This window comes from Haplochromis burtoni, unplaced genomic scaffold, assembly GCF_018398535.1.
Source record: "Haplochromis burtoni strain Fernald_Lab_line unplaced genomic scaffold, NCSU_Asbu1 Contig_1863, whole genome shotgun sequence".
NCBI classification, from domain to species: domain Eukaryota; kingdom Metazoa; phylum Chordata; class Actinopteri; order Cichliformes; family Cichlidae; genus Haplochromis; species Haplochromis burtoni.
The window spans coordinates 1-20,590 of record NW_024584224.1 but is presented as its reverse complement, the minus strand read 5'-3'; the positions used below and the strand labels follow the sequence as shown (position 1 = coordinate 20,590).

The window sequence follows — 20,590 nt, the reverse complement described above, 5'->3', positions numbered from 1 at the left end:
CATAGCAGTGAAAATGTATGCTATGTCTTCTAATGATGCTGCCTAAGGGAAGCATGTATAATGTAAACAGAATTGGTCCTAGCACTGAACCCTGTGCAACTCCATAATTAACCTTGTGTGAAGTGTGTGAAGAAGACTCTCCATTTACATGCACAAATTGGAGTCTGTTAGATAGATATGATACAAACCACTGACAGACAGACAGTCAGAGAGAGTGAAAGACAGACAGACAGACAGCTACGTACGTTTGACCATCTTCACGGCCGCCTTTGTAGAATGAGAATTAATCAGACCAGAGATGGTTGCCTCAACAACACGTCCGAAAGCCCCTGAACCCAGCACCTGTCCTGAAGACAAAGAGGCAGATGGGGTTTCTGCGATGATAGAATGACTTTCTCATCTTACTTCAAACTGCAACTTACTCCAAAGCTTAAAGGTCAGTAACATAGTCTTTAGATGTGAAACAGTCCAAATGTGAATTTCAGCTTTGATATAAAAGAATCTGATTAGGAATTCAGTTTTTATACACAGTTGTCCCATTTTTTCTCAGGCTCAGGTGTGATTGGACAGTATCGTGGTTGGTTGAGTTTCTTGATGACTTTCTTGATGAAATCAAAGTTTTGCAGTTTGTTCCAAGTGCTCATTGGAACATTGAATATATTCTGCAGCATGAGGAAGATCTGAAAAACATCTGAAACACAATCTCCCAGGGGAAATTTCTGTTTACAATCAGGAAACGCCTTCATGAATGGCCCAGAATCCTCAGCTGCACAATCATCAATCTTCACACCTAGTGGAGGTAGGATGAGGGTCACTGAGAGTCAAATTGCTGAGACAGAGCTCCATAGATAGCAGATCAATAATCACTGAAAATTATGTGAAAACAATCCAGAAGTGTTTGAAGGCAAAAACAGGTTTATACCTGTTTGGAGCCAAAGACAAAACCCAGGACACAAAGACCCGTGCCGTGTAAGGAACAATGAGGGAGAGACATTGATGAATTAATCTCATTGTTACATAAAATATGGTTTTGCAGTCTTACCAAGAACTACATGGTCTCTGTCTATTTCCCAGGTTGGGCTGTAGGGCAGCTGGGCGGGGTCGAGGTAGGTGTACTGCTGTCCATCAGGACTCACAGACTCGATCACCTTCCAACGAACTTCATAATGAGGTTTCTACACACAGAAATAAAACGGAACCAAATACTTTGGTGGATTCATGAAGTTACATGAACATGCAGCAAATATTTGACGGTCCATGCAACAGTAATGGAGCTAGTACTACTGTTCAGCTAAACGTTTATTTCATCTGAATACTAACTTTCCTCCATAAGATGATGAGGATGATGAGGAAGATGACAGCAATGATGACCAACACCAGGACTACTGCTAAGACCACCACCTGAGACAGGAGAGCTGAACACAGATAACATAAGAAATGTTAGAAATAAACACAATAATTTACCCTAAACAACAAAAAAACAAACAAAACCTGCCAAAAACTGTAGGATTAATTATTATTTTGTTTTAATATTAACTTTTTTTAGCAGGAGGCTTGACTTTATCCCTCTCACCCAGTACTGATCATCTTTTCTTGTGGGTTTATCCTAAATAGAGCTTCTCTTATTGAAAGCAATTTTATTTATATAGCGCCAAATCACCACAACTGCCTCAAGGCGTTTTATATTGTAAGGTAAAGAAGCTAAAGAAGAGACAGAAACCTCCAGCAGAACAAGGCTCAAGGACCGGTGGGGGTGAGGGGAGGGTGCCGGTTCTGTCATGATGCAGAGTCTAGTGACTCCGTGTTTATGTTTGCGATTATTGATATTGTTTCTGGTTATTAATGATTTCTAGTGCTTAGATGTTCCTGTGCCTCACTTTTGTTCCCTCTTGTCATCCCTGTTTCTACTTTCGTGTGCCTCCTGTTTTACTTTGACAGTCTGTGTCGGGTGCCGGTTTCTGTTTTGCTTTCTCCATGTCTCATCTTCTTCGATTAGTTACAGCTGTGTTCCCTTCCTGTTCCCTGTTTCCTCATGTGTGTATTCTCCGTTGCTACCAGTCAGATCGTCTGTTCATCGTCCCCTGTGTATCTCCACCTGCATTTCCAAGTTTCAGGCTTTTCTTTGTATTTGTCAGTTCCCTGTTTGCCTCTGTTTTTTTTTTTTTTTCCCGCCAACAATTACGGCTTGCTTTTTGTTAAACATTCACCTCCACTCCATGTGTCTGCATTTGGGTCCACCCTCTAACCCCGCCATGGTCTGCCAGCTCAGACAGTGACAGGTTCTCCTGGCTCTTTAATATTTCAGGTTCCTCTTTTTAGCAGAAGACTTGACTCTGTCACATCCAGCACTGATCATCGTCCTCTGAGGGTTTTCCTAACCAGAGCTGCTCTCTTTGTTGAGGCCTCAGTTCTTCTTCAGTAGATTTTCTTTAGAAATAAATTCTTCTTTGTCTCTCTGAGCTCCTCCTGAGATGTTTGAGTCTTTGTACCAAACTCAGTGAAACTTCAGCTTCTGATCATCTCCTCCATGTATCTGCAGCACCTTTATTCAAAGTACTGAACATCTGGCAGGAGATCCCGATGTTCACATGCTGACCAGATGAGTTATGGTGTGTTAGTCTAAGTCACAGCATGAGCTTGTCTCCACTTCTCTAGTCACATTTCACTTTTCAGCTCTTCCTTCATGCATTCAGCCACTCCTGTGACCTCTGTGATGGACAGGAGCTCTGAGGAGCTCTTTCTCCTCTGTCAGCAGCTGTTTGTGTGCTCAGGATGTGGACGATGTTTTAAAGCAGACATCTGAAGACAGTGTTTGAATGAACGTTCTGCCTCAGTTCCTCAGAGAACCCGCCTGAGCTCAAACGCCTGCAGCATGGATACGTACAGCTGGAGATGACTCGCAGGTCCTTCGCTTGTCTGCCCACCGAGTTTGTGGCTTCACAGCGAACGGCCGACAGAGAGCTGAGAGTCTGGAGGGTCAGCATGCTGTGTACCTGCACAGGTGGAACAAACACACACAGAGCCACCGGTCAACTTAATATGTTACTGTTTCCCCTCCCTTCTGATGACATCACTCTCTTGATATCAGCGGTTACCTGGGTGACACCTCTCTCTGCCACCATAGTAATGTTCTCCTGTAGCGTCATGCCCTCTGAGTCTTTTGATTGGCTCCTCCACCCGCCATTCAAATGATTGCATCTGCAGTAGGTTAAAGGACAGGATCACCATGGTAACACCAATACTGTTACACTATGTGTGTGTGTGTGTGTGTGTGTGTGTGTGTGTGTGTGTGTGTGTGTGTGTGTGTGTGTGGTGTGTGTGTGTGTGTGTGTGTGTGGTGTGTGTGAGTGCAGTGGTGTGTGAGATTTGGTGGACCTGTTAAGTGAGCATGGAACAGGTGTAACAGGTAACAAGAGGGGGGTGGGCGATCCAAAATCACATCAAAACAAGCAAAGCGTTACATCCATGAATCTGAAGGGATGTGATGTGGAGTAAAACACACACACACACACACACACACACACACACACACACACACACGTGTTATTAAAAAGTAAAATGTGCCCTCTGTTTAAATGCATACACAGATGTCTGCTAGGAGGCGGAGCCTGAGGTCATGTGATAATGTTACTCCTCAGCTCACACAATACACTCGTTACTGAGCATGCACACAAAAGGTCTGTAAATGACAGCATGATGTCACATGATGTGGCATACACACCTGGTGGCCATGTGGCTCACCTTGTACCTCCAGGTTGAATGTAACCTCTCTGATGTCGTCATCATTGGAAATAGTTGCGGTGTAACTTCCTGTCTGATCCATCTGCACGCGCACCAGCGTCAGTGTGCTCACATACCTAATCAATCAAACATTTAGCTCCTCCTCATTTTAGCAACCATTAGCACATATGCCAGGGCTGTTGCATTAATAAATACACTCGGGGGATAAATCACTGCGAAAACACAACCCTCAACTATGCAATATTTTCTTTTCTTTTTTCTTTTTAACTGTGGAATATTTCCAAGGAACTGTGCAATATTCTAAGGTCTGAAGCACTGTGCGGCAACCGTATTCTCACTTGTTCATTCTTATATAAAGTCTTGTACATACTATATTTATTTATTTATTTGTTTATTTGTTTAAAATTTATTGCACACATAAACTTCTTTCCTTTTAAAGTGCCCTTTTTTCACTTGTGCTGAATGGGTTTGCTTACAATTTTTGTTGTTTGCAAACACAATGACAATAAAGATTCTGATTCTCCTCATCTGAGGTCTGACCTCTGACCTACCGGCTGTCTGACAGGTGTGTGGTGTTGATAGTAGTGGTTTCTGTGGCAACAGATTGGTTCTGTCTCGTCCAGATGATGGTGGGGGCGGGGTGGGCGTCAATATCTACACTTAATTCCAGCGTGTGATGGAGGAGAGATGACACATTGGTCTCACCTAAGGGCCACAGGTAAACATAACCTCGGTCTGCAGAGACATGGAGAAACACACTTTACATGTGTGTGTCTGTTCTATGTGTGTGTGTGTGAGTGAGTGTGTGTGTGTGTGTGTGTGTGTGTGAGTGTGTGTGTTTGCTGACCCAGCACTGTTATTGTGATATTTTTCATCACAGTTTGTCCCTGTGTTGTCTCCTGCACCGTGCAGCTATAAACACCTGCAGGAACAGTACGGCATTATTTCCCTCAGCACAGTTTCTCAGCAAGCTGCACACCTTTACCTGAGCCACCGAGCGCCCTACCTGAATCTGCCACTGTTGCTGCAGTGATGTTAACAAAGGAGCGGATCTGATTGGGCAAGAAGTCCGTCAGCGGCTCAATTTCCTGCAAAGAAAAATCATCATAGTTAGGTGACACCAGACAGACAGGTACAGACAGGTACAGGTGGGTAAGCAGACAGGAAGGCAGACAGGTACCTGTCTGCGGGGAAAGCCCCAGGAGAAGAACACCATCTCTGTGTCTCTAACTGTGCAGTTTACTGTGAGGACCTCACCCTGCTTCAGCACACTGCTGGACACCGTCAGGTCCACTTCCATTACCTTTGGGACTGAAATACGCAGGTGCACAAAAATGATACAGGTAGCAGGGGAGACAGGTAGGAATATGACTTGTTTATGAATGAATGGCAACCTTTCAGCATAAATGTGAACTAAACATTATCAGAAGGTAGACAGACACAAACCTATAATGCTGAAGACGTAGTACGTCTGCGACTCCTTCTCCTCAGCTCCGTTTGTGGCGATGCACATGTATGATGTGTCATTGAGGTGACCCGTGAAGCCACGCCCCGGCTCATATGTCATCCCGCTTACCAGCCTCCTGCTGGGGCGCTCGTACAGCGAGACATTGAGGTTCGGGTTGGACACCATGCAGGGAATTGTGCCTTCCTCTCCCTCCTTCATCACCACACCCAGATCCAATGGGACAAACCATTCATCGGGACCTGAGGGGGGAACAGGTAAACACGGAACATCACGAGGAATGCAGGTACTCTTAGAAAAATTATGGTTCTTAAATGGTTCTTCAGATGTCTTCATGGTTCTTTAAAGAACCATCATACGTCAAAGAACCTTATTATTTTGTAGATGGTTCTTCAGCTATTACAAATGGTTCTTTAAAGAACAAAAGGTTCTTCATCCTTAGCAATCTAAGTTTGATGGAGTAAAATGGCATAAATATTTATTTACTATAATGAGGCTGTGAATTATACTGTGTGTTTTGTTTGTGTGCATGTGTGTGCGAAGGGGGAGGGCGGGTTACCTGGTGATTACCCTTTAAGAGCAGATGGTAGGAAACTGAATATTCAAATAAAAGTTAGAAATACTTAAAAATATACTGGTGGCAGGGGTGGGGGCCAAAGCCTAAAGACCCTACCCCCAACACCCCTAACCCCGCAAACCCACTGATCACAAATAATGTGGTAATAGAATATGGAATTTATTATTAAGACATTCATGAATGTGGTGAGTTAACAAACAGTAGGCACAATACACACATTCAAATACTGTACTTTAGTTTTACATTTTAATAAAGTATTACTATTTTCGGCTTTAAGGCATTACTCTTGAGATTATTATATATATTAGAAAATACAGCATAATGATAATACTAGTTATTGTAAACTTTACAAACCACCCAACAGTATGTAAAGTCAAATTATAAAATATAAGTAAATAACAATTGCACAACAGAATGTCAGTGTAATGAACATACTTATGTGTTCATTACCAACACAGTTACTTAGTTTTGACAAAGCACACTGCTTAGGTAAATGATCTGAGTATATGTTTATCACTGAGCAATTTGTGAATATGTGTTTCGAGCCAAATGACAGGTAGAGAGAGTGACGTTAGAACACTTTGGCTTCTAAAATATGTGGTTCAATTGCGTGCTGCGTACATAACGTAATGTCAGCTAGACCGATATTAAAATTTAAAATATTGTTAAAGTCACTAAAATGGCGCCTGAAGCCTGTTTTGACATGAGCTCTGTTTCTGCTCTAGAAACTCTGAAATTCAGTAGAGCTGAGCCGTACATTAAATACTCACATGAACCTGTACTTTGAATTCTGGAAGAGCATGAAGGTGCATCTTTGACTGTTCCTGTATAACTTATTTTCGGACTAGTTGACAAGTTATGCTCCAGTCATTTGATGTTTCCAAGATAGATGTCCTTTTGTAATATAGTTAAATTTTTTTTTGCATATTTCATTTATCCACCATCATACGTTAAGCCAAGAAGAGGTCATTATACTAACAAGAGGTATCAATGCTGGGCCAAAGTTGAGCACGGGGTTAAAGTTTGTAATCCAGCCAGGGTGTAAATATCACTCAGCAGCCAGTCGTAGAGATGAAGCAGGTAGCATCAACACATAAATCTTCCCAGCTTAAATCACAAGACCAAAAAGCTGTAGATTTTTCTTGTTTGCACAAATTAATCCAGATTCACACTAATTCTGTTCACAGCTCCAACAAAATGAGGAAGAGGAGGGAGAGAAAAACAATTAGATTGAATTACAATTGGATGGAAGTCGAGGACAAGGAGAAGGAAGCTTAGGATGAGGAGGAAGAGAAGCAGCAGGAGCATCTTTAGGGATCCCTATGATGTCATTGAGGTTGGTTTCATTAATATGGTCCTCTCACAAAGAAAGATGACTTGTTTTACTTCACCTTCTTCCTGTATTAAATAGTGATGTGCAAAACGTTGTGGAAAACCACAGAGCACACACGTATAGTGCATCTGCAGGTAAATGAACATCAAATCTCACAGACAGACTGAAATCTGTATATTTATCACCCTTATGATAAAACCCATGTCAGTCATTGGTTTATGGACTTTGTATTTTGAAGCCTCAGCATTTGCTATGTGGGTTTTTGTGAGCCATTTGGAACCCTATTAGGATGAGGGATCAGAATCTGGAGTCGTGCACACTACTGTTTCATTTAGTGTGTATCCATAAGATTTGTACAGCAGATCCAAGTTGTGCCTTGAAAACAGGAACGTTGTCTGCATAGAGGAGAACTTTAATAGCAGGCTTGTACAAAGTGAGGCTTTGTGCTCACATTTGCTGCAAACACTCGTTTTAATTCTGTCTCCCTGTGTTGATGCAGAATTCAGTTGAAATCAGGCAAGAATGGGACTTTCTTTTACAATGCGTTCTTGTGAATTGATTGTGTATCGCATACATTTGATTTAACTTTCTGCAAGACAACAGTCGTCCGTTGGCCAAAACAGTTTTCCAAATACCTCCACATGATCAAGCCTGGAAAAGAATAGCAAAAATGCAATTTGTGTTTCTGTGTTCAGAGGCAGCGGCGAGAGGGGAGACCTCGGCTCATCCAGCTGGAGAGCCTGACCAGGAGGAGTCGAACATTAACTCAGCTCTTCCAGGGCACGCTGCAGACTTGGCTGCTGGCATTGGCGAGGGAGTGTGGCCGCCGCTGGGATGAAGTGAACGCCAAACTGGAGTCCATCGCAGGTCGACTGCAGGTATGCGAGTCAGACCTACTGAGGAGGGTTTCACTTTTCTCTCTTCTTTATAATTGACTCTTTTCTCTCTCTCTCAGCTCCTTGTCTCAGAGTGGGAGGGATTTGAAGCACAAAGGGAAGAGCTTGTCATTTGGTTGGCTAATATGGATGTCCCCCTGAGTGAGGTTGACCAGCTGACAGGAAACACCTGTGAAAAACTGAAACAACTGCAGGTGTGGGGTTGTTTTGATATGACATATATTTGATATGAACATACGTCAGAGACATTATCCTAAACTGGACTAACAAAGGACCATGAGTCAACATGAAACTGTACCATTACAGAGGAATGTGAAGTTCATTGATAATTTTAATCAAAACTTGTTGTTGAAATATTTTTACTGAAGGAAAAACTCCCTTTTAACAGGAAGAAACCTCCAGCAGAACCAGGCTCAGGGAGGGGCGGGGCCATCTGCTGTGATTGGTTGGGGTGAGAGAAGGAAGACAGGATAAAGACATGCTGTGGAAGAGAGACAGAGGTTAATAACAGATATGATTCAATGCAGAGAGGTCTGTTAACACATAGTGAGTGAGAAAGGTGACTGGAAAGAAAAAACTCAATGCATCATGGGAATCCCCGGCAGCCTACGTCTATTGCAGCATAACTAAGGGAGGATTCAGGGTCACCTGGTCCAGCCCTAACTATATGCTTTAGCAAAAAGGAAAGTTTGAAGCCTAATCTTGAAAGTAGAGATAGTGTCTGTCTCCTGAATCCAAACTGGAAGCTGGTTCCACAGAAGAGGGGCCTGAAAACTGAAGGCTCTGCCTCCCATTCTACTTTTAAATACTCTAGGAACAACAAGGCCTGCAGAGCGAGAGCGAAGTGCTCTAATAGAGTGATGTACCAGTTATTTTGAATTCAATTCTGGATTTAACAGGAAGCCAATGAAGGGAAGCCAAAACAGGAGAAATATGCTCTCTCTTTCTAGTCCCTGTCAGTACTCTTGCTGCAGCATTTTGGATTAGCTGAAGGCTTTTCAGTGAGTTTTTTGGACATCCTGATAATAATGAATTGCAGTAGTCCAGCCTGGAAGTAATAAATGCATGAACTAGTTTTTCAGCGTCACTCTGAGACAGGATATTTCTAACTTTAGAGATGTTGCGCAAATGGAAGAAAGCAGTCTTACATATTTGTTTAATATGTGCTTGAAGGACATGTCCTGGTCAAAAATGACTCCAAGGTTCCTCACAGCGTTACTGGAGGCCAAGGTAATGCCATCCAGAGTAAGAATCTGGTTAGATACCATATTTCTAAGATTTCGGCCGAGTACAATAACCTCAGTTTTATCTGAATTAAGAAGCAGAAAGTTAGCGGCCATCCAGGTCTTTATGTCTTTAAGACATTCCTGCAGTTTAACTCATTGGTGTGTGTTATCTGGCTTCATGAGACTAGATAGAGCTGGGTGTCATCTGCATAGCAGTGAAAATGTATGCTATGTCTTCTAATGATGCTGCCTAAGGGAAGCATGTATAATGTAAACAGAATTGGTCCTAGCACTGAACCCTGTGGAACTCCATAATTAACCTTCAGTGTGTGAAGAGGACTCTCCATTTACATGCAACAAACTGGAGTCTATTAGATAGATATGATACAAACCACTGCAGCACAGTACCTGTAATACCTACAGCATGTTCTAATCGCTCTAATAGGATATTATGGTCGAACAGTATCGAAGCTGCACTGAGGTCTAGCAGGACAAGCACAGAGATGAGTCCACTGTCAGAGGCCATAAGAAGATCATTTGTAACCTTCACTAAAGCTGTTTCTGTGCTGTGATGAGCTCTGAAACCTGACTGAAACTCTTCAAATAAGCCTCTGCAGATGATCTGTTAGCTGTTTGACAACTAGTCTTTCAAGGATGTTTGATATCAAAGGAAGGTCGTATTTATTTTACCCTACTCAAATTCAATTTATGATACATTTTATTTTTTAAAGATTTAAAAAGGTTCTTTAAAATGCTTTTTTAAAGAACCATTTGAAGGACCTTTTTTAAAATGGTCCTTTGAAAAACCATTAAAGGTGCCCTAAAGAACCATTTCTTGATGGTTCTTTGGGGCACCTTTAAAGGTTCTTCAAAGAACCATTGTTTGAGCGGTTCTTTGTGGCACCAAAAAAGGTTCTTCTATGGCCTCAGGCTAAAGAACCACTTTTGGTTCCAGTTGGCACCTTTATTTTTCTGACACAAACAACAGGAGGAACACACGTTGGAAGATGGTTACCTTGTCCAGGTATAAAGACATCAACATTTCTGCTCTGATCAGATGATGGCTCCTCACAGGTGTATCTCCCAGAATTCCTCCATGTGATGTTAAAGAGATGCAGGATGCTCATGGAGCCTCGATTGTCCAAGAGGACCCCATCTACTGGCGGGTCCTGAGGAAAATGCCACTTCACCTCACTCCACCCCAAACACTCCTGAGGAGAAGAAAAGATACCTGAGAGAGAGGTACTGGAAGACATCTGAAGACAGAGACAGGTAGGTGTAGAGACAGACAAGTGTTACTGACCACTGTGTAATTGGAGTTAGAGGGGACCAGAACTTCAGAGGCGGATGGCAGCAGCTCCAGAGAAACCGCCCCTTCAGGATGAACCAGGAATACACCTACACACAGAGACAGGTAGACATTCAGGTGTCACCTCTAAAATCCTACTGATGCTTTTACGTTATTACTCACCCAAGAGAAACCCCAACAGGCTGATATTTCCTGTTCCCCTGATGGATGCCATCATGGCTGCCAACCCTGAGCAGTGACAGGTGGAGGAGAGGTTTCAAAATAAAAGTCTAACATCATTAAAACACAAAATGGACTTCCTGTGAAGCTCTGATATTTGGTGGAAGCTTTAAAAAAATGCAAATAGTTGAATGTGATAAGTGTTGGATGCTGCAGGCTGTAGTAATGATTGTCTGCTATTACTGCTCTATATTCCAGAGAGATGTGTTTACTGCATGTCAGTGGCAGCTGGAGACTGCAGAAATAATAAACTCAACGAAGTTACTTTGAAGGGAGGCGTCTAAGAAGCTTCATTAAAGTTGAACAAGTTTATTTAAACCGTAGCAGTCTGGACTTTTTTCATTCCCTGCATTCAGTCGGCGTCTGTTAAATCTGTCGAGGTGACTGATGCTTCAAACAGACGTGAACACATTCCTGTGTGTGTGTGCATGTGTTTTCACACAAAGCAGCCACTCACAGCCATCCCTAGGGACTTCAGCCAATCAGAGCCCTGGTTGATGGAGAGAGAATGAGGAATGCCAGCTGACCACCGAAGAAGAAAATAAACAGCGAGGTATTTCCTGTGGGCAGCAGAGAGGAGAGCAAGCCTCATCTCAGGGTTTAGCCAATCACAGCTCTGAAGCTCTGTGCCCTGACTAATGCTCAGCAGGTGATGTCACCAGTCAGCTGCCGAGTCTTCCTCTTCATCCCTACCTCCACTGTCACAGAGTGTCAAATTTGAGCGTCCAGATTGGTGGCTTCAGTCTCTCTTGTGATGTCACTAATGGAAGTTTTAAAGGGCTTTTTATTAACTCTCTTAAGGCTGAAGAGAGAGGAATGCCTCAAATGTGTGCTTGAGTAAAATTTGCTTTGAAGTACTGATCTTGTGATCGGGTTACTGACCAACAGAAGACACTCTTTTACAGCTGCTAAGTTAAAAGATCACACCATTGTTTTTCCAGCCTGCCGTGTGTGTGTTGTGACTGCTGTGTGTGTTTGGTTCAAACTGACTGTGCAGCACAAAGCTGATCTCAGATCGAATCACCAACATGTTCATCGGCCGACGTTCTTCCAACTGTGTTTTTGGATTTTTGTCTAGTTCGTGCTCAGTAAAAATCACCTTTAAGCAGCTCTGATCAGAAATATGAGCAGCTACAAGACATCAATCGGCAAAGTAGGAGACAGCGAATCTGACTTATGGTGATCTATTTAAGTAGTATTCCAGATAGGTAATCATACACCTGTTCATCAACACTGAATATTCTACATGTAATCATTTCATATCCTGTCACACTCACCTACTCTACAGGTGTGCCACCTGCCTGTCACTGCTCCATACTAATGCTGTGATCGGTCACCTCAGACCTGTAGCACACAGCACACACACACTGTAACACAATTAAACTGATCAAACTGCAAACCACGAGATTTATTGTTGGTCAAGTCGATGCATTTGAATGATCAGCATGGCAAACATAAAAACAGAAATCTAACGAGAAGCAGGTGAGGCCCAACAGCAACCAACCACAGTTCAGATAATGCACAGAAAAAATAACCGGATATATGCTCGTGTATGATGTTATTACCACACAATAAGTTTGATCAGAATATTTCTGACACTTAAAGTATTACAAACACCAAACATGTAAGGAACCAAACTGGATGGTCAGGTAGGGCTGTTGGATCTGAAAAGTTGATTTTCATAGATTAGACTTTCATCAATAATTCTTCAGTCTGTGCTTTTAAAATGTTTTGAAACAAGTTCAAACTTATAAAAACAGTAAATCTAATAAAAATTAGAATTAGTTCACCAAACCAGTTAAAAACACGCAAACTGAGCAAATACACCAAACCTACAAATGGAAACATCCTACGAGAAGGTTCAAAATATGTTTACACTCATATATGCCTCTCTTCAGTGTCTTATTCACTTCAATTCTTCATGATGAAGAAGAGAACATATGCATATTCTGACTCTGTGGTGACACACAGCAGGCTCTCCCTGAGCCTGGTTCTGTCAGAGGTTTCTCACTGTTAAAAGGGAGTTTTTCCTTCCCACTATCGCCAATGGTGTTGGTTACGTTACTTGAAAATAATAATTAGTTACTATTAGTGATTACTTCTCCAAGAAATTAATCCAGTTACTTTACTGATTACTTATTTTCAAAAGTAATTAGTTACTTTATTACTTAGTTACTTGTTAAAAACATGGTACACAACCTGAATACGTAATAAAGCAATAGGCCTTTCTGCTCAATTCTATTTTTTTCTGCATAATCCATCATATAAAATGACGCTTGTATGTCATTGTCAGCTGCCTGAGACACAGGTTTGAAGATGTGAGGTTTAATTAGAGAGAGGATCAGCTGTGGTTCTGTGGTTGCTCAGTTTTTGAAGATGTTCTGAAGCTGAGACATGAAGAGGAACCTGCTGCCCAATCAGAGCTCCCACTGTGAGGAGATGTCAGAGTTCAGGAGGAACGTCTCTTACTGAGCCCAGTTTTATTTATCTGATTTTAATCTGTCAGTTTAACCCCAGTTTCACTGGCAGTAAAATACCTTTATAGAATGGTAAATGGCCTGTATTTGTATAGCACTTTACATAGTCCCTAAGGACCCCAAAGGACTTTATACATTCAGTCATCCACCCATTCACACACTGGTGATGGCAAGGTACATTGTAGCCACAGGTGCCCTGGGGCGCACTGACAGAGGCGAGGCTGCCGGACACTGGCACCACCGGGCCCTCTGACCACCACCAGTAGGCAACGGGTGAAGTGTCTTGCCCAAGGACACAACGACCGAGACTATCCAAGCAGGGGCTCAAACCGGCAACCTTCTGATTACAAGGTGAACTCACAACTCGGATGGCGCCACGATCGCCCACAATCACTCAGTAACCTCCAGGCCGACAGGTTAATCAGATGTTCTGAACTGGTCGTAGGTGTGAATCTCTCTGTGGCAGCATTGTGATACCTGTGACAAGTGTGATAGGCTGCAGGCAGCCAATGAGCACTCAGGACGGACGGATGTGTGGGCAGTATTTCCTGTCTCTCTGTGGTGCTCCTTTGTTTGATTTTCATGCAATAAATGTGAAAAAAAAAGACAGACTTGTACCCGCAGCGGGGACTCTGACTTTTCTTTGGTGATGCAGAGGATGTGAGGAGCTCCTGCACGCTGGAAGTTCCGCCCCCTCACTGGCCTTCAGCCTCATGATTGCTGCACAAGCTTCCCTCCATCACTGATCTGTTCAGCAACAAACTGCAGGAGGAATACCACATTCAGGTGCCGATACTCAGCTGATATTCACCTGACCCACTGCTATGTGCACCAATGCAGTGAAGGTATTGCACACAGGACTTACTCGCAGTATATACTCCCAGTGCTCACAGTCTTTACTCTCAGTACTCAGAGTACTTATTCGCAGTACTCACACTATGTACTCACAGCTTTTACTCGGAGCACTACTTAGAGTAGTTAAAGTATTTACTCACAGCAGTATTTCAGTATTTCTAGTACATGTAGTACTTGTACATAGCAATACTGTGTGGAATCTAATCAGGATTAAGAGAAAGAAAAGAGAGTAGAGTTGGTTCAAACCTTCTGAAGCTGCTCCTTTTCCTTCTCTTCTTCTTCTTCTTCTTTTCACTGTTTGTGTCTCCTCTTCTTCTCTTCAGTTCATTCCAGACGAACGACGAATGGAAACCAACAGACTGATTCACAGTGAGAGAGGGAGACATAGGGCCAGAGTGGAGAGAGAGAGAGTCTGCAGTACTGAGGGAAGAAAACGGGTGAGAGACACAGACGCACATAGAGAGAGAGCGAGAGAGAGAAAGAGCATCTGTTTTCAATCTGTCTCTCTGCCCTCCCCCCTTCTTTGACAGGAAATGAACCGAGTGCAACACACACACTCACACACACACATACTGAAACACACATACAAAAAAGTCAGTTTTCTGTTTTACAGTCAGACTTACTGCTTTGTGTGTGTGTGTGTGTGTGTGTGTGTGTGTGTGTGTGTGTGTGTGTGTGTGTGTGTGTGTGTGTGTGTGTGTGTGTGTGTGTGTTTGTGTTGTGTATGTTAGTTTTTTTTGTAGTAGACTTTATTAAACAGAGTGCTATGTGAGAGAGTCAGCTTACTGACTGATCAGTAATAATTGTCAGGGTCCTGGGTCTGAGTGACCCAGTGTCCCTGAGCAGTTTTGGACTTGTCTTGTATAGTATGTATATTTGGTATTGCTGTCCCTCTTCTCCCTGTTTGCGGGTGTGTGTATGTGTTTCTGCAGGCTACTTCAGGCCTGGTGAGTGTGGCTCTGCTGGCGGACTGGCCACATCCGAAGCTCCTGCAACACCGCCTGTTGTTGATCAGGGCTCGTCGGGGGAGCTATTTAGGAGAGTGTTGGAGCTCCCACCGGCGCGGGATCATTACGTTAGACTCCCAAGTCAGTGTGTGTGTTTAGGAAGTGCAGATCGTGTGTGTGCCCACGGGGGTCAGTGTTTAACGGCTGCCTCTATTGTTTTCCTACAGGAGGAACGTGAAGAGGAAGGGCAGCACGCACAGGGTGCGCTGGTGGGCAGCTCTGAACACCACATCCAGAACACCCTGGATTTTGTTGATAAGGTGAGAGATGTCATTATGGAGGCAGATGAAACCATGGTCTCGTATGACGTTACATCTCTCTTCACTTGTCAGTGCGCCCCAGGGTGGCTGTGGCTACAATGTAGCTGCCATCACCAGTGTGTGAATGGGTGGATGACTGGATATGTAAAGCGCTTTGGGGTCCTTAGGGGCTAGTAAAGCTATATAAAGACAGGCCATTTACCATTTACTTGCATCCCAGTCACGGAAGCGTTGGAGGTAGTCCGTAAGAGATTACAGGATGACACCAACCTCAGCAACAGGACCACTCTCAGCATCGACCAAGTGTGTTTGCTTTTGGAACTGTGTCTTCATTCCACCTACTTCACATACAAGGGTCAGTTCTACAGGCAGAAACATGGGTGTGCCATGGGCTCCCCAGTTTCACCCATCGTGGCCAATTTGTACATGGAAGAAGTGGAAAAGAGGGCTTTGCTATCCTACCCTGGAACACCACCAAGCCATTGGTTCAGATATGTGGATGACACCTGGGTGAAAATCAAATCTCAGGACGTACCACATTTCACGGATCACATTAACTCGGTGGACCGACACATCAAATTCACCAGGGAGGATATGAAAAGTGGCAGGTTAGCCTTCTTAGACTGTGAGATTTCCATCAGTAATGGGGGACGTGTACCGTCAGCTTTTAGATGTCAGGACACTACAACACAGAGCGAACACCATCCCCACTGACACAGCGGACAGGGAGGCAGAAGAACAGCACATCAAGAAGGCCCTGAGTAAATGTAGTTATCCCAGCTGGACTTTTCAAAGCGGGAAAGGCTCCTAAAGAAAGCTCCAGCCAATCCAGGAGAGAAGGACAACCGCTGCCCAAGCGAAAACCTGTAGTGATCCCGTACGTGTCAGGAGTATCGGAGCAGTTGAGACGCATTTTTTCTAAACACCGGGTCTCTGTGGCTTTTAAACCCCAAAACACGCTGCGCCAAAAACTGGTCCACCCCAAGGATCGGGTCCCCCGACACAAACAGAGTAACATAGTGTACGCTGTTAAGTGCAGGAGGATTGCCAGGATTTATACATCGGGGAAACCAAACAACCTCTGGCGAAGCGGATGGCACAACACAGAAGAGCTACCTCGTCAGGCCAGGACTCTGCAGTCTATTTACACCTACAGGCCAGTGGACACTCTTTCAATGATGAGGATGTACACATCCTGGACAGGGAGGAACGCTGGTTTGAGCGTGGAGTCAAGGAGGCCATTTACGTGAAAAGGGAAAGACCATCTCTGAATCGAGGAGGGGGCCTAAGGGTACATTTTTCGCCATCTTACAATGCTGTGATTGCAGCCATTCCCCAACTCTCTGTGAATGGTACTCATGGTTATTGATCAATGGTCATGAGAATTTGCATAATTATGATTAAGGAACTGACCTCCCAGCCCATTGTTCCCTCAGTGGGCTGGTTTCAGTCATTATGCAAATGTACTGTTTATAAGATTTGGGGAAACCTGCAGTCAGCTGAGACTGAAGAAGTCACTTGGATGAGTGATGAAACGTTTCTCCCACATAATGTCATATGCTGTGGGAGTGTCTGGTCGGGTGTGGTCCAGGTTCCTGTTGTCCATCCCCTGGGGTGGAGTTGGCCAGCTCATCACCTGCTTCCAATTTCCGGGGCTCCATCTAGAGGGTTTTTAAGCCAGCACTGCCTGCTACTCCTCGCCAGTTCGTCCTGCTACCACCCGTGGTAAACTTGGCCTCCTCTGTGCTCAGACTCTGTGTGCCTGGATCGTGGGTTAATGTGTCCTCCGTCTCCTGTATTCTCCAGATTCATCACCCGTCGTACACACCAGCAGTGCTGGTTCTGTTTCCATCCCGTTCTCCCGTCTGCCCAGAACCCGAGGACCACACACTCATCTTCTCCTCAGCCTGCCCTCCAGCCCGTACTTAAGATAAGATAAGATAGAACTTTATTAATCCCTCGGGTGGGTTCCTCTGGGAAATTCGATTTCCAAAAAAAGCACAGCAACGACCGAAGTTACAGAGTTACAGAAAATTATATATATACACACACACACACACACACACACACACACACACATATATATAATACAGAGACAATATACAGTGGGGCAAAAAAGTATTTAGTCAGCCACCGATTGTGCAAGTTCCCCCACCTAAAATGATGACAGAGGTCAGTAATTTGCACCAGAGGTACACTTCAACTGTGAGAGACAGAATGTGAAAAAAAAAATCCATGAATCCACATGGTAGGATTTGTAAAGAATTTATTCGTAAATCAGGGTGGAAAATAAGTATTTGGTCAATAACAAAAATACAACTCAATACTTTGTAACATAACCTTTGTTGGCAATAACAGAGGTCAAACGTTTACTATAGGTCTTTACCAGGTTTGCACACACAGTAGCTGGTATTTTGGCCCATTCCTCCATGCAGATCTTCTCGAGAGCAGTGATGTTTTGGGGCTGTCGCCGAGCAACACGGACTTTCAACTCCCGCCACAGATTTTCTATGGGGTTGAGGTCTGGAGACTGGCTAGGCCACTCCAGGACTTTCAAATGCTTCTTACGGAGCCACTCCTTTGTTGCCCGGGCGGTGTGTTTTGGATCATTGTCATGTTGGAAGACCCAGCCTCGTTTCATCTTCAAAGTTCTCACTGATGGAAGGAGGTTTTGGCTCAAAATCTCACGATACATGGCCCCATTCATTCTGTCCTTAACACGGATCAGTCGTCCTGTCCCCTTGGCAGAAAAACAGCCCCATAGCATGATGTTTCCACCCCCATGCTTCACAGTAGGTATGGTGTTCTTGGGATGCAACTCAGTATTCTTCTTCCTCCAAACACGACGAGTTGAGTTTATACCAAAAAGTTCTACTTTGGTTTCATCTGACCACATGACATTCTCCCAATCCTCTGCTGTATCATCCATGTGCTCTCTGGCAAACTTCAGACGGGCCTGGACATGCACTGGCTTCAGCAGCGGAACACGTCTGGCACTGCGGGATTTGATTCCCTGCCGTTGTAGTGTGTTACTGATGGTGACCTTTGTTACTTTGGTCCCAGCTCTCTGCAGGTCATTCACCAGGTCCCCCCGTGTGGTTCTGGGATCTTTGCTCACCGTTCTCATGATCATTTTGACCCCACGGGATGAGATCTTGCGTGGAGCCCCAGATCGAGGGAGATTATCAGTGGTCTTGTATGTCTTCCATTTTCTGATGATTGCTCCCACAGTTGATTTTTTCACACCAAGCTGCTTGCCTATTGTAGATTCACTCTTCCCAGTCTGGTGCAGGTCTACAATACTTTTCCTGGTGTCCTTCGAAAGCTCTTTGGTCTTGGCCATGGCGGAGTTTGGAGTCTGACTGTTTGAGGCTGTGGACAGGTGTCTTTTATACAGATGATGAGTTCAAACAGGTGCCATTCATACAGGTAACGAGTGGGGGACAGAAAAGCTTCTTACAGAAGACGTTACAGGTCTGTGAGAGCCAGAGATCTTCCTTGTTTGAGGTGACCAAATACTTATTTTCCACCCTGATTTACGAATAAATTCTTTACAAATCCTACCATGTGGATTCATGGATTTTTTTTTCACATTCTGTCTCTCACAGTTGAAGTGTACCTCTGGTGCAAATTACTGACCTCTGTCATCATTTTAGGTGGGGGAACTTGCACAATCGGTGGCTGACTAAATACTTTTTTGCCCCACTGTAAATAAAATATACGAAGGGGATAAATAGAATAAATAGGAATAAAAATAAAAATACAAGTGAATTGCACATTTCAAGTATTGAGGTCTATTGCACTGTTGACTATTTAACAAAAGTATTGCACAGTGAGGTGAAGAGGCACTACAGCTTAGTTGTTCCCCCCTCCTTTGTCCTCCTGTTTCCCCTCCCTCTCCCCTCCAGAGAGGAGTTAAACAGTCTGATGGCGTGTGGGACAAAGGAGTTTTTAAGTCTGTTAGTTCTTGTCTTGGGGAGAAGCAACCTGTCACTGAACAGACTCTTCTGGTTGTTAATGGCCGTGTGCAGAGGATGCCTGGCATTGTCCATAATGTCCATCAGTTTCTTTAATGTCCTTTTCTCTGCCACTGTCACCAGAGTGTCCAGCTTCATGCCGACCACAGAGCTAGCCCTCCTGATCAGTTTCTCCAGCCTGGATGAGTCCTTCTTTGCTGTGCTGCTCCCCCAGCACACCACAGCATAGAAAAGTACTCCAGCAACCACCGACTGGTAAAACATCCTCAGGAGCTTCCTGCAGATGTTAAAAGACCTCAGCCTCCTGAGGAAGTACAGTCGGCTTTGGGCTTTTTTATACAGGTGCTCTGTGTTGCATGACCAGTCCAGTTTATTGTCCACCCACAGCCCGAGGTACTTGTACTTGTTGACCACCTCCACCGGCAGTGGACCTTCTCTAGACCTCCCGAAGTCCACAACCAGTTCCTTAGTCTTTGAGGTGTTGAGTTGCAGGTGGTTTGTGTGACTCCATGCGACAAAGTTCCTCACCAGACTTCTGTACTCCTCTTCCTGATCATCCCAGATACACCCCATGATGGCTGTGTCGTCTGCAAACTTCTGAATGTGGCATAATTCAGAGTTGTAGCAGAAGTCAGAGGTGTACAGGGTGAAGAGAAGAGGGGACAGCACAGTTCCCTGTGGTGCTCCTGTGCTGCTGACCACTGTGTCAGACGTGATGTCCTTCAGCCTGACGTACTGTGGTCTGTCGGTGAGGTAGTCGGAGATCCAAGCGACCAGGCAGGGGTCCACCTCCATCCTGTTCAGTTTTTCCTGAAGCATACAGGGCCGGATGGTATTAAAGGCACTGGAAAAGTCAAGAAACAGGATCCTGACCGTGCCTTTTCCCCCATCCAGGTGTGAGTGGGCTCTGTGTAGGAGGTACAGGATGGCATCCTCCACTCCGACACCCGCCTTGTATGCAAACTGTAGTGGGTCCTGGGCATGTTGTACCTGTGGTCGGAGGAGGTTGAGGAAGAGCCGCTCTAGAGTCTTCATAAGATGTGACGTCAGTGCCACCGGTCTTCAACCTCCCTGGACACCTTGGAACCTGGACCAGCCTCCCCACACTCTCAACCATCCCTGGAACGCTCCCACGGCAACCCCTTCCCCGCCTAATAGCCGGTGTTTTCAAGTAAGCCCAAGACTCTCCACTAGTACCACTCACCTCTGCCCTTTAACCTCTGGGGGGTCCTAGAAAAATGCATACAC

The 20,590-nt window shown here is 44.3% G+C and overlaps 1 protein-coding gene across 1 annotated transcript; it reads right to left on the bottom strand.

Annotated features, from left to right (window-relative positions):
• Nucleotides 1-245: 245 nt before the first annotated feature.
• Nucleotides 246-14,541, bottom strand: LOC102311385 (platelet-derived growth factor receptor beta; the record flags this gene model as incomplete). Its single annotated transcript, XM_042217361.1, is given in 16 exon segments — nt 246-347; nt 1,043-1,175; nt 1,321-1,415; nt 2,885-2,993; nt 3,096-3,212; nt 3,659-3,857; nt 4,293-4,476; nt 4,589-4,663; nt 4,748-4,829; nt 4,922-5,052; nt 5,188-5,448; nt 10,254-10,449; nt 10,542-10,636; nt 10,710-10,775; nt 13,862-14,005; nt 14,345-14,541. Coding segments are annotated over 15 exon segments (1,942 nt in total), but the record flags the coding sequence as incomplete, so codon positions are not given.
• Nucleotides 14,542-20,590: the final 6,049 nt, after the last annotated feature.